This window comes from Nipponia nippon, unplaced genomic scaffold, assembly GCF_047370975.1.
Source record: "Nipponia nippon isolate SJK-2023a ecotype South Korea unplaced genomic scaffold, ASM4737097v1 scaffold_1, whole genome shotgun sequence".
Lineage (NCBI taxonomy): Eukaryota > Metazoa > Chordata > Aves > Pelecaniformes > Threskiornithidae > Nipponia > Nipponia nippon.
Genome location: NW_028262290.1, coordinates 793933 through 806699, shown reverse-complemented (window position 1 = coordinate 806699; position 12767 = coordinate 793933). Strand labels below are relative to the sequence as shown.

The 12767-nt window shown below is 56.9% G+C and overlaps 1 protein-coding gene across 7 annotated transcripts in view; it reads right to left on the bottom strand.

Annotated features, from left to right (window-relative positions):
* HSF1 (heat shock transcription factor 1) overlaps positions 1-12767 on the bottom strand; it is a 73110-nt gene that overhangs the window by 11263 nt on the left and 49080 nt on the right. For 6 of the 7 annotated variants that reach the window (XM_087732267.1, XM_087732339.1, XM_087732420.1 and 3 more), the window contains 5 exons: positions 10810-10885; positions 10373-10434; positions 8828-8924; positions 4413-4549; positions 2685-2918 (listed from right to left, as the gene is read on the bottom strand). In XM_087732267.1, coding sequence (XP_087588393.1) covers positions 2685-2918; positions 4413-4549; positions 8828-8924; positions 10373-10434; positions 10810-10885 — 606 coding nt within the window. The remainder of the gene's footprint in view (positions 1-2684; positions 2919-4412; positions 4550-8827; positions 8925-10372; positions 10435-10809; positions 10886-12767) is intronic. The other variant, XM_087732507.1, reaches the window with a different exon arrangement.

Sequence of the window (12767 nt, the reverse complement as noted above, 5' to 3'; positions counted from 1 at the left end):
CGCTGTAAAGTCACCTACCATCAGCAAACGCCTCCCTCACCAGCTGCATCTCAGTACAACAAGCAGACTGCTGGGAATTTAACAGAAGCCTCGGAGAAAGGGCGCTGCACAGCGCCACGTCCCCGGCGCAGCACGCGTGGCGCGCCAGGACACGCAGCTGGTTTGGCCCCAGAGCCTGAGGAGCGAGCAGCGAGAGGTGAGCTCCGACGGCGGGACGGGGCGCGCGGAGAGGCCGCGCCCCAGGCACGGGGCGCTGGGAAGGCTCCACAGCAGGGTCGGATACGCTCCTGGGGAGGTGACAAGCAGCGTGCCGCCATCTAAACCAGCTCATTGCCAGCGTTTCCATTAGCAAGTCATCCTGCTCAGTACCGCAGGGCAATTCAGGCTCTGGCCATTCCTACGTATGTACCTCCCTACGTACCCACGACTGCTGCCCAAGTGGATGCGGAGTAGCTCCAGTGACACGGGGAAAGGAGCCGAGGCTCGGCACGCTGGGAACACTGTCCTCCTTCTCTGAGTTATATTCCTCTGCCATGACGGGATACGCGGAGTGCAGTAACCCCAACGAACAAAACTGCACGCGGAGATGCTGAGGCACAGAGCTAACCCCATCCGAACCTGGAGAAGAGCGGAGGCTGGGGATTCCTTTTAGTATTCACCCTTTGCCTTCCAATCCCCTGGGGCAGGGACGGGTCTCCCGTTAAAGGGCTGCGCTCTGCCTAGCGCCGCGTGCACGCAGTATGCTACAACTCTTCCTTTACAAATTCACGGGACAAAGAGGCTAGGAGCCGAGAGACGGATACAGGACTACCGCATGGCTGGGAATCCCGACTGGCCAGATTCCTTCCTTCTGGAATGCCTTCAGAGTAAAGGAACTGCAAACAGACGAGAGAAGCGCAGCGTTGCTTGCAAAAGGCGGGTGAAAGAGCCCCAGAAGAAGAGGCAGCACAAGCCCTTTCTTTGAAAGGGTTCTCTAAGGGGAGGTGTGGAGCTCAGCCTCCGCAGGGGCGGGGGGAAAATGTTTTCTGTGTCCTTTGCCTGCTTCTGCACGGCCTGCGAGAGTCCTTAATAATTCAGAGACACTCTCGGCAGCACTTTTTTGTTCATTTTTATTACCTTTTAAACGGCCAGTTTCAGCTTCTGATGAGCCGTACAATAAAATCTGTCTCTGCTGTCAGCGAGATGGGTTGCGGTGCCCTGGACAGGTCTATAAATAGGGGAAGGTACAGACAAACAGACAAACATCTCCTCCAAGGCCGAGGGGAGGGAGCGAGCGGGCGTCTCCTGACTCTGCGGGACTCGGAGGCGTACAGACAGCAAACCCTGCTGCACTGCGCTGCCCGCAGGCTGCAGACCCTGCCTGCAGCTGGCTCTCTGCCCGCTGGGTAGTCCTAAGGGAAGAGGGCTTCTTCCACAGGTTTCGTCCCTTCTCCGTCTAGAGCTAACGCCACTACAGCTCTGAGAAGCGATAGCTAACAGAATTAATGAGACGGGACGTGCACGTCACCCTGTCATCACCTTGGGTGCGCGAGTCCACAGCAGCCTTCTGGCTGAAGGAGCTCTCTGCTGCTTTCCAGGACCCCGAAACTAATTGTGTCTCCTCCAAATTGCGTTTATACTTTAAGGACACAAAGTCTGTCCTGGCCTTCAGAGGGAAGACCTTAATTCCGATACTCCGTTTTCCCCGGGACACAGGGAGAGCGGGAAGTGCCCGAGATCTGAGAAGCGGCTGAGCTCTCGGTACGGTCAAGGGAGAAGTTCTTGGCAGTTTGATACGGACAAACAACGTTCTAGTTTTTCATCCCAACACTTGCAGCTGCACCTGTGAGCACTGTGTGGTGATAAAAGCACTGCACATCTGATCCCTAATAAAAAGCGACCCCTCAACTTTCAGCCTGCCACCCACTGAGTCCAGCCTAAGTCTGATGCAAGCCGTGCCCTGGCGAGTAAAGAGGCCGAGTGGGAGAACCGATTCACCACGCCAAGAGCTAGGTGGGCAAACAGCGGTTTGATGCAAAGCTTCCTCCGTTACCCATTTGGAGAGCAGCTGCGACGCGCAAAAGCAGAGGACGGCGCAGGGGCAGTGCCATAGCGCACGCTGTCAGAGCGGGCTCACGGAGCAACGCTGCCCGCAGCTGTTCCGAGTCTCACCTACGGGCAAACCCAGCGGGATCACAGCTTCTAGCAAGCAAGACGGGGAGCCACCTGCCCCGCGTGCCTGTCAGCCGCCTTTGGACCGCAAATACAGCGCGGAAGCTTTTCGACCGCGGGGATGAGCTGGGCCTGAGATGAAACGGCCGATCGTACGCTGGCTCCTTCCTACGCTGGAGGAGCAGGCAGTTTGCACAAGCCCTCACTGAGCGCAGGCATGTCCACCCGTTCTTATTTGGCATCCCACGTGGCCCCTCGCAGCAGAGCGGTGGCTCCCGCACGCAGGGGGTTAATTCCGGTGGGATACGCTCGCCGCTCCAAGCAGAACGGGAACGGGAGAACCAAATCTCCCCCCTGGCGCTTGCAGGGAGGGCTGCGGTCAGAGCCAGAGGTGAGCTCCTTGGACAAACGACCGCCTCTGCTTCCAAGGCTGGCTGGAAGCCCGGGTTGCTGGCATCCTTAAAGCTTAAGAGTACAGAGCGGCGGGCCGGCTGGCAAGACCTGAGCTGGGCCGGCCGCAGCACAGCACTTACTTGTCGAGGCAGGCAACGCTGAGGCACTTTTCCTGGGGCTGAGGCTGTGTGGTGCTGTCGCCGGCTGCAGCGGTCGTAGTGCTGGGCTCGTTCTCCTGCAGGATGGAGTCAATGAACGTGGAGGGGGACAGAGGAGTTTCAACGGCAGGAGGGTTCCCGGGGCTGGCCTCCTCTATCTGCGGGCTGCGGGCGGGACTAGGGGGTTCTTCTTTGATACGGACCACAGGACTACTCCTGAGAGAAACAGAAAGAAAACTGGTAAAAACCTCAGACAAACACATTCTGCGTTTCTCAGATCTGCTTCCACACAACGGGGCAAAAAATCCTCGTGCCTGCCGTCGCCTTTTCACATACAAAGCCTCCAGAGCCAGCTACAAAGACGAGGCTGAACGAGTACCTAACTGCTTCTTCCCTGATTCTGATCCTAATCAGCTCCCCTGACACATCGATGCCTTGCGCTCTTACTGCAATCTCAGCGTATTTCTTGTGGCTGAAGGTTTGCGAGGCTGCTCAGCCCAGGACCTGCCGTGCCGTCAGCTCTGCGTAGGTGAACTTACTGGAAGGAGGGTGTGATTTTTCCTTAACGGCACAGTTTAAAACAATACGGCTTTTGATGTGGACATGCTCTAAATAGTACGGAAGCAGCACAGCGTATATACCCTTCTTTAAAGTCCCCACTGAGACAGCTGTGACATCATCCTCACCGTACCAGCGGCTGGAGCGCTTTAACCGCTCCCACGCGGTCAGCGCAGACTCCTTCGGGCAACGCCTGGGATCGACCCTTTACGCAAGCACCCGGGCGTTTTCAGACGCGCTATGTTTATGGGAAGGGAAGATGGCTTCGTTGGTCAGCCCTAATTTCACCACCCAAACTCACTGATTTGAGGTGGCAGAGGCACAATTAGTCCTACTGGAAAGGACAGCGACCACAAAAGGACAGAGAAAAGGGCCATTAGGCAAACATATGGTCTGTATTTAAGAGCCAGTGTTCCTGGCAGAGGGGATTAAGGCAATAAATGGCATTTGTGGGTGATTCAGCACCTCAGGGGAAGCGCCGATGCCAGGAATAACCTATTAAAGAGGAAGAAAAAAGGAGTCGGGAGACCACAAGGTGCTAAGGAAAGACGGGCCCTTCTTGCCCGGGGAGGCTCAGAAGCTTCGAGAGCCGCTGGTGCCTGGTGGAGACCTTGAGGTCCCCTCCACCCTGGTATTCTGCGATTCATTGCTCGTCTCCGTTACGTGGGAACGAAGCTGCTTTCTGCACCTCCTCCTCCGCGCAGCGAGTTTGTAAGGGCAGGGCAAAGCTACCCCTGCTCTAGGATGTTGGCAATTTCACAGGACGGAGCAGACGCCTTCCTTGTGGAAACCAAACCGTGACCCTCCCCGGACAGGTTCACGCCAGACGAGGCAGGCAGAGGAGCGAGTGTTGTTTGGAAAACATGAATTAAAGCTGAACAAAACCAACCAAAAACCTGCTGAGGTGGCAGCGTCCTGAACGAGACCATCCCGGAGGGACAGGTCCACCTTTCCGTAACGTCCTGGTAGGCGAGGTAAGCAGGACTGAGTTCAAACACCCTGAACGTCCCCTCGTTCCGACCGTTTCCAGCGGTCGCTCGTGGGGGATTTTTAACAGAAGAGGCATATTGTAACGGTGTTTGACTGCTCAGCTCACGGGGAAACGCATTCCGCATACAGACAGCTTCAGATTTTACGAGAGCAACAGCATACCTTTCATCGAGACTGCCGCTGGGAGATGCTGAAGGGCTGGACTGGGCTAGCTCGGTCACGTCAGAGATAATGGGACCGGAGTTGGCTGAAGAATCCGGGGAATAGAGGTTGGAGCCACTATATGCTGGGGAAGAAGCCTGAAATGACAATCACAGCATTCGCGGTGTGAAGCACCAGGCACGGACCGTACGCCGTCCCGCGTGCGGGAGACGGAGCGGGAGGAGGCGCGGCAGACCAGCCCGACGTCCTGACCCACCCGAGGACGAAGGCAACGTGGGACTCTGCGCAATGCCTAGAAATACACTGCTGCCAACCCGAAGCGCTACTAAAAAACCCTAAAATCGGACTTCTGCCTGTAAACTTCATTTTCTTGGAAATAATGGAATTTAAAAAGTAAAAACATTGGATTCTTTTCCTGGATCATTCAACACTTGGGGTTTCAGAAGCCCAGATTTTCAGCTTTCCTCTTCCACTAAAACTCCATTCTTTTTTTCTTAAATGAAAGCTGAAATTCATACGACTGAGACCCACAGATGTAAGCTACGCAAGACTGCCATGCTGGGGACAGCAACGTGGAACGCTTGCATTTTGGTATCAGCCTTGCTAAGGAGCAAATTAATCGAGACACGTGGGTGACCCCGAATCCCCTTTCCTCTTTGTGTATCGGCGTTTGTCAGCCCGGGACGCAAAGCAAACCGCGGATTAGAAGTCGCACCCAGGCGTCAGAAAACCACGAGGACGGGAGAACGCAGGGTAGGGGATTCTGCTCAAGCTCTCCCGGCTGCGCTTAGCTGTGAGCCGATCCACCGTCTCGCTCACTCCTTCGGAGCGATCTCCCGATGCTTCGGACAGGGATGGTAACACCCAGTGGTAGCTGGAGAAAGCCCTGGTCCGTCCTTACCTTAGATAAATATCTGTCTGTCTCTCCTTTAACGCTCGCCTGTGCTGCGCGCACTGCACCTGGGCTTGCACCAGCACTGCGTTAACCTTCTTGATCGCCGCTTGGCACAGTCAAGACCCCAGTGCAGATAGGCCCCCTCAGCTCCCTCGTAATTAAAAATACTGAAGAATAACCACCAATAATTGCCTCTCGCTGCCTGCCAGGTGGGACCCGGGGACGCGCGGAGATGCCCCGCAGGCTCTGCCCAGAGGCTTGCCTCGAGAGGCTGGATCCCCACCTCCGCAGGCGCGAGCCTCCCGCCCAGCGAGGGACCTGTCCTGTGCGCGGGAGCGTTTCTGCCTGGCGCTGCGCTCACCGACACATCCATAAAAGAGGCGGCCACCGATTCGAACCTTTTGTAAAAGCCGAAGTGCCAGCTGTGCGCGGCACGTGCGCCGAGGAGCGCGCAGAGAGCACGCTGGCCTTGTGACGCACGCTCGTGCCCTGTTCTGGCCCGTGACTTTTGGGCTACCTGTTGTTTCTGCGAGCCTGCGGTTGCATTCTTGAGCAAAAAAAGGCACGATGGCGCGGCAGGAGGTACACAGACGCCGAATCGCCGGGGGCACAGAGCGAGGTGCTGCTTTGCAGCAGTGACGTGAGATCAAGTCCCGACGAGCGGCACAGGACTGACCTCAGCTGTGTCACGGCCGTGCCTCGCCCCCGCTAAGGTCCGACGCCACGTTAGCTGTCCTGCTGTGAAAACACAAGGTTTTCTTTCACTGTCGAAGCAGGGACTACGGCAGTGTCAGGATCCGGCGTACTTGTTGGCAGCTCACTCTGAAAAATTGCCCAACTACCATTTCTCAGTTCTGTTTGGAGCTGAAAATCATAAACGCTAAAGCACGAGAAAAGATGACCACCTGTGTTTCCCATAATTGGGACAATCCGGTAGGACCTGGAAGAGCTCCCGGTGGTTCTGTGTAAGTATTTGCTGCATGCAGGAATAAAGGCGCTTTTAAAGAAGAGATCACAGGATTAGAAGGGAGCTGGAAGGGGAACAGAGAGCTTCCACAGAGGGTGGTCCGACTGCAGGAGAGCTCTTTCATGGCACTTAGCTATTTTGGTGCTCTGCTAAAAAATTCATCAGCGTCACCTTGGCAGAGCAGGGCAGCCGGGTGTCAGGAGCCAGCGGCTTGCGAACGGGACGTCCCCGCGGCAGCACGGGCAGGATTGTACCTTGGAATTGGGGACAGCTTTTATTTTGCTACAAACAGCCGGTATGAAAGCTTAGCTACGTTCCCAGCTGCAAAGCCTTGCTCCCGGACTACAGCGTTGCCAGAGGATCAGTATAAAGAAGCACATTGATTCTCGCAGCGGCTCTGGCCAAGAACCGCCAGCTGGCTTTCCCATGCCAGGCAAGCAGGGGCGCGCAGCCCACGCGAGACGCCCCGAACTGAAGTGGTGCCGTTTCCCAGGGCACGCACTGCTATGAACCAGATCAAACGGAGCATCTAAAACGAAAACAACCATGTCACGACATGAGATTTAGCCGATTAGCATAGGCCCCAGGTGATTAAAAGCAAACAGTGACCGAACGGGTCACACCTCTCCTATCGGCAGTAAGCGCTGAGCCAGCCAGCTCGCCCGCAGGGAGAGCCACGAACGCGGCTTCCCAGGGCACGGGATGAGTCTCCCAACCCTCCGGCTAAGTCAGAGCCCACAGTCGGAGACCTGCACGGCACGAAGACGGGTAGTTCTCGCCATTCAAAGCATTGTGCAGTGTCGCAACGACAGGTTTATGTGCGGGCGCACTGCAGCTATCCGGTCGAAAGGGAAAGAGCAGCACGAGTGACCAGGGAGGTGATGGTGCCCCTGCGCTGGGCACTGGGGAGGCCGCCCCTCGAATGCTGTGCTCAGCGCTGGGCCCCTCACCCCAAGGCGGCCATGGAGGGGCTGGAGCGTGGCCAGAGCAGGGCAGCGAGGCTGGGGCAGGGGCTGGAGCCCAAGGCTGGGGAGGAGCGGCTGGGGGAGCTGGGGGGGCTCAGCCTGGAGACGAGGAGGCTGAGGGGAGCCCTCATCGCTCTCGGCAACGGCCTGAAAGGAGGCTGGAGCTGGGGGGGTCGGTCTCTTCTCCCCAGGAACAAGCGATGGGACGAGAGGGAACGGCCTCAAGCTGCGCCAGGGCAGGGTTGGGTTGGGTATTAGGAAAATTTCTTCCCGGAGAGAGTGGTCAGGCCCTGGCCCAGGCTGCCCAGGGAAGTGGTGCAATCGCAGTCCCTGGAAGTGTTCAAAAACCGTGTGGATGTGGTGCTGAGGGACGTGGTTTAGCGGTGGACCTGGCAGTTAGGGTAACGGTTGGACTCGATCTCAGAGGTCCCTTCCAACCGTAACGATTCTATGGTTCTGTGATTCTGTGACTCCGCTCCCCTCCTCTGGCTTCGGAGGCCGAGCAGACTCAACACACGCAGGCCCGGGAGCAAGCCCGCTGCTCATCTGAAGGAGGACTGAGGGCCAGCATGAAGGGGTTCGGAGGAGACTCCTTGTGTTCACCAGCCATCGAACAGCCAGGGGAAGCAGCACATCCAAAGGTGCACAGGACAGACAAAACCTCAGGATTCACTGGGATCCAGCAGCAATCCGAAGGACGGTCCGGAGCACACGTTTACGGACTCCCGTAACGCCGTGCCACCGCGAGGCCACCTCCTGCAGGCAGCGGGGTGAGGTGCCCCTGGAGCAGGCAGCTGGATGAATGCGTGGCGTTCACCCACCCTAACGAGGCCGAGGTCTGAACGTCCACAGCCAACTAAGAACTCGTTTCTTCTGGACCATACATTGACAACGTCTTGCAGGAGATCCCTTCGCCTGCTCTCTCACCTCAAGGCTTTAACACCACACAACCTTGCTCACGTTGGGGATTATTCTGTGCACGAGCACCAGCTGGCTTTACTACGCTCTTCCCACCTTGCTCCCTACCTCCACAATTCAGCTCTGATCACTTGGGTCTTTGCTACTTCAGGCCCGTGTCTCAACCCACGGCACCCTCCCTGACCGAAAGGAGGCTTCTTTGGAGGGAATAATGCTAATTATACATGGTCACACATTAATTAGGCAATACGAGCAAACGTTTAGCAGGGGCCGACTGACATCAGATGCGTGACTGCCACCAGATGTGCTTTGTTTGTGACAAAACCAAAACGTGGACCAAGTCAGCAGGTGTAAGCTAAGCAAGGCGGCACCACTTCAACCCATCTCTGCTTTCAGCAGAATTCAGATAACTCCTCGCTTGGCCGGCAAGTCAAGCCCTCGGCCCCATCACAGCTATCATGGAGAATGACCCGCTGACAGCTCTCTCCTCCTTGGCTAAGCTAGAACGCAGCTGCCACCTTAAAATACGTTGCCAAACAAAACAAAGAGGTTGTGAGCAAACGGTTGTACAAAGGCAAGACCAGCTGGAGAAGAGCCTACAACGGGTCCCTCCCCGCGAAGCTGCGTCCTCGTCCCCCTCCCCAAGGCCAGGCGCGCACGGCGTACTTACTGCGTAAGGGGATGAGCCGTGGACGTGCTCCAAGGAGTACTGGCGACTGTATTTCGGCATGGAATGTGCTGAACTGCTGTCGTTCAACATCAGGGGGCTGCAAAAGATCCCCAAACACCGCAGGAGTTACCGCGCTGCCGGCACCGGCTCTCGGGCACCGCGTCTCCCCGGCAGAGCCCACCGCCCCAACCCCCGACCTGGGTCCTTGCACCCACCCGAGGGGCCAATGCGCGACCGTCCCCAGGTCTGGGTGGCCCGGAGGGGCACGTGGCCACGGGGGGTGGCTGTGTCAGTACGGCACAGCAGCAGCCCCACGACACAGAGGAACACAACGAGCCCCCGTGACCAGCCCCCGGGCTACATTTTGCAAGTCTATTGAGCAGAAATGTAAAACCTCAGGCCTCAGAGGACTTCTTTATAGTCCCCGGTCACCTCCTTCTGCGGGCCTGTATTGTCAGTGCTCTGCTTGGCTTCACTTCGCCACGGCCAACTGCTCCAAAGATGGATTACTGGTGGTCAGCTGTGACACAGCCACTTCTGTGGCCCTTTCAATGTACTTGAGTACTGCGGAGAAACGCTTTCTCCTTACAAGATAAATCATTTCAGCATGTCTTGGACATTATCACTGTGTAAAACCCCACTATCTTCATTAATAATAATCAAGCCTGCTGTGGTGTTGTCTGCCATATGGTGCTGCTGGGCACTGTTCAGACACAAAAGGACAGCCTTGCGACTCGACAGGCGACACGGGACGAACAGACCCACGACAGAGGATCTGCCGGTTCATACGTGAACAAGGGCAAAAAACCAGGTGGAGGAGGAGCCCGTCTCGCAGGACGAGACTGGCAGAGCGGGGCCTGGTCAGCCTCGTGGAGTGTCGGGTGAGACACAACAGGAGAACCATCTGCAAAAGCTAAGGAGGGAGAAGTAACTGTGCCACAGCACAATCCTGGGATGGACCCAGGTAGCTATTAACTGGCCGAAACAAATTAGCCTGGAATTGTTCTTAATCGCTTATGGTACTTAAGTACCGAATGGTCATCCAGCACAACTAGCAAGGGGCAAAATAATCCACCGCACGTTTGAGGGCAGGCGCGATTAGTCTGTGCAGGCGTCCCAGCAGCCCGTGACAGCAGGAGGCTGGTCTGGGTGGGCCAATGTTTCCCCTTCCACCTAACGACAGAAATACCCCGGCAGCGCCGAGAGGCTGTTTTGGCAGCGCAAGACCCCAGCCCTCGCTGCGTGCGCTGCCCTAGCGCAGCAGCAGTTTCACAGAGTGCGGTGGTTAGCTACGAAGTAGGTTCTGCACGGGCTTATGCGGCCTGGCTCGCCAACCCTTCTTGACATCAGTCGCATAGCAGTGTTAGCTGGTTTTGGCTGGAGCAAGTACTTGAAGGCTCACATGATCCCAATGACCGCTGTCCAGTCCTACCCCACTGGCAAGGCTGCTACGGCAGACAGAGATCTGGGGGACCCACTCTGCTGATCCTCTCTTTATTCTCTCAGACAGGGAATCTTTATCTGGATGTAGAAATGCAGACTTACATCTTCCTCTTCACCCCAAGAATACGGTTGGATTGCACCAATGAAATCAAAAACTGGATAAGCTGCCGGGAGAAAAAAGGAAAAAAAACCCGTTACGGCGTGCACAGTGCTTGGATAAGCAGAAATAGCTCTGGGACCGCTCGGTCAGAGCGCTGACTGCAACCCAAAGCACAAAGGCGAAGGCCAGGGGTAAACCCAGTCCGCGGCAGCCGGCTGAACTCTGCATTGTAACGCTGCCGGCCCCGATTTAGCCTCTCCCCGCTGGGCTTCCAGAATCTCACGGTAACAGGGAGAAAACAGCGATCAAAATCATTCTTCAACAGAATGACCGCCGCTGCATCCCCCCGATCCTGCAGGTGCCCGGCCCGCTCGCTACATAACCAGATAAACGAATACAAGAGCGTCCCAACCCCTCCGCCTGGAAGACCGGGATTTACCTTATTGACAACTTTCTGCTGCTGAGCATGCTTCTGCCTCAAGCTGGCTACCTCCCTCCACAGCGCCTCGTTCTCGCTGCAAGAGAAGAAAAAGCCAGCTGAGAAAAAAACCCGCGGCCTCTCAGGCAGAGCAAATAAAGCACGGGGCAAGCTGGAAAACTGCAGCGGGGGATTTGCCGACATCTCCAGATACCGGCTCATTTACAGCCTCCTGGGGCCGCGGGTGAAATTGCGTTCATTAACTTTGCTTTGCCATCGGTTTAGCTTGCACGGCTCCAGAAACAGCAGCTATTCACACGTGGGCAGTAACACAGAGCCCTACCCGGAGAGAGCGAGCCGCTCACATCTGCTACGAGCCATTACTGCGCCCCTGTGGAAAGGCCCCCGGTGACCGAGCTCAATCTCCTTGATCTAGCCCAGGTGCGCGCGGGGCCGGCTATAAATCGGCTTCTCTAGAGACGAGGGGGGGGGAGCCGAGGAGGAGCGAGCTCCGCGCCCAGGCCCAGACCCGGGCTGCGTCGGGACGGAGCGCGGGCTGCGCAGCCAGCGCACCGAGGAGCTGCGCAGCACCTACCCCTCGCGTTTTCTCCTGCGGCAGCAATTCCCAAACTCTACGCCCTTTTTTAGAACTCCGTATTTGGCTTTTCTGTGCATAGAAATGAAACCAGCAACGATCGGGTTTGTGTGTTCTGGGAACATAAAAGACAATGGCGAAATCAGCAATAAATCTACATTTTCTCTTATTCTTAAAGCTACCTGAGCTCCCAGGAGCTCCCAGGTGACATGGTTTACGTTATACGTTTATGTGAGCGCAGCACTGATAGGTCGCAGTCCCAGAGAGTTCCTCCGCAAGCAAAGCAGCCATTTCAAGCTGGTTTTGGGGACACCCCCCCACTCCCCCCAGCTTTGTGGGACCTCGACCGCTCATGCTACAATCTCCCTTTCCAATTTTAATTCAGAGACTTTCCCCCGCGGAGGGTGTTGAACCAGCGGTGGCAGTCAGGAGAGGCTGGACGGCTTCCCTCGGGCTTCAGGGCAGGGGCGCGGGACGACGGTGCCCGGCAGAGCCTGCCCAGAACGGGGTGGCCCGAGGCCCCCGGTTGTACCCGATCACGACACAGGGGCACGATGAGCCTCGGCAGAGCAGAAGGGCAGGCCACAAAAACTCAGAGAGGGAAAACTCACACGAAACCACTCCAACTTTCTCGAAACAAGCTATGGCTTGCAGATGCATCAAAGATGCCCGAGTAAAGAAAGCGTTTCCCCCTCGGCCGTCCCGAGCTGCCGGCTCGTCCGCAGCAAGGGCTGAGCTTACGACTGAGGGGCTGCATTTCGGCTACGGCAAGGAGCGGTCGGCGCTTTCGGCAGCCAACCCAGGGCGTCCCTAAAGGGGACGTGAGAGGCCTCGGGGGTGGGAGCCGGTGCCTGGCCGGGGCGATGGGGCTGCCCTCGTATCGACGGGTGCAGCTGCGGTTATCTCAGCTGCACCATTGCTCCCCACGCACCAGCTGCCAATTACGCGCACGGAGGATGGCTGCTCCGGGCCCCAGCGGGGATTTGGGGAGGTCTGTAAATTAGCCAAGCTTTCCCCGGCACAGACCACCTGAACGCGGCTCCGAGATTCGCCTCGGGACAGAAAAGCGCATCGAGAAATTGCTGGGCCCTGGTGTTAGAGAGGGAAGAGCCGCAGCCGTGCACCCGCTGCTGAAATCCCAAGGGGCGGAGGCAGAGATGAAGCTGTCCTCGCCGCGCCGGCCGCTGCTCGTGCCACACCTGAGCCATGCAAAGAGGTCGAGGTCTGGTGGATCAGAGCCAGCGATGTATCATGAAAGGCAAAGAAAGAAGGTGGTAACTGCTCATTAGGCGGCGGGAGAGAAACAGCTGGACACGAGGTCCCCGAAGGGTTAAACTGATCTGAGGGCAACAAAAAACCCCTTTAATACTTTCTTTAGCATACT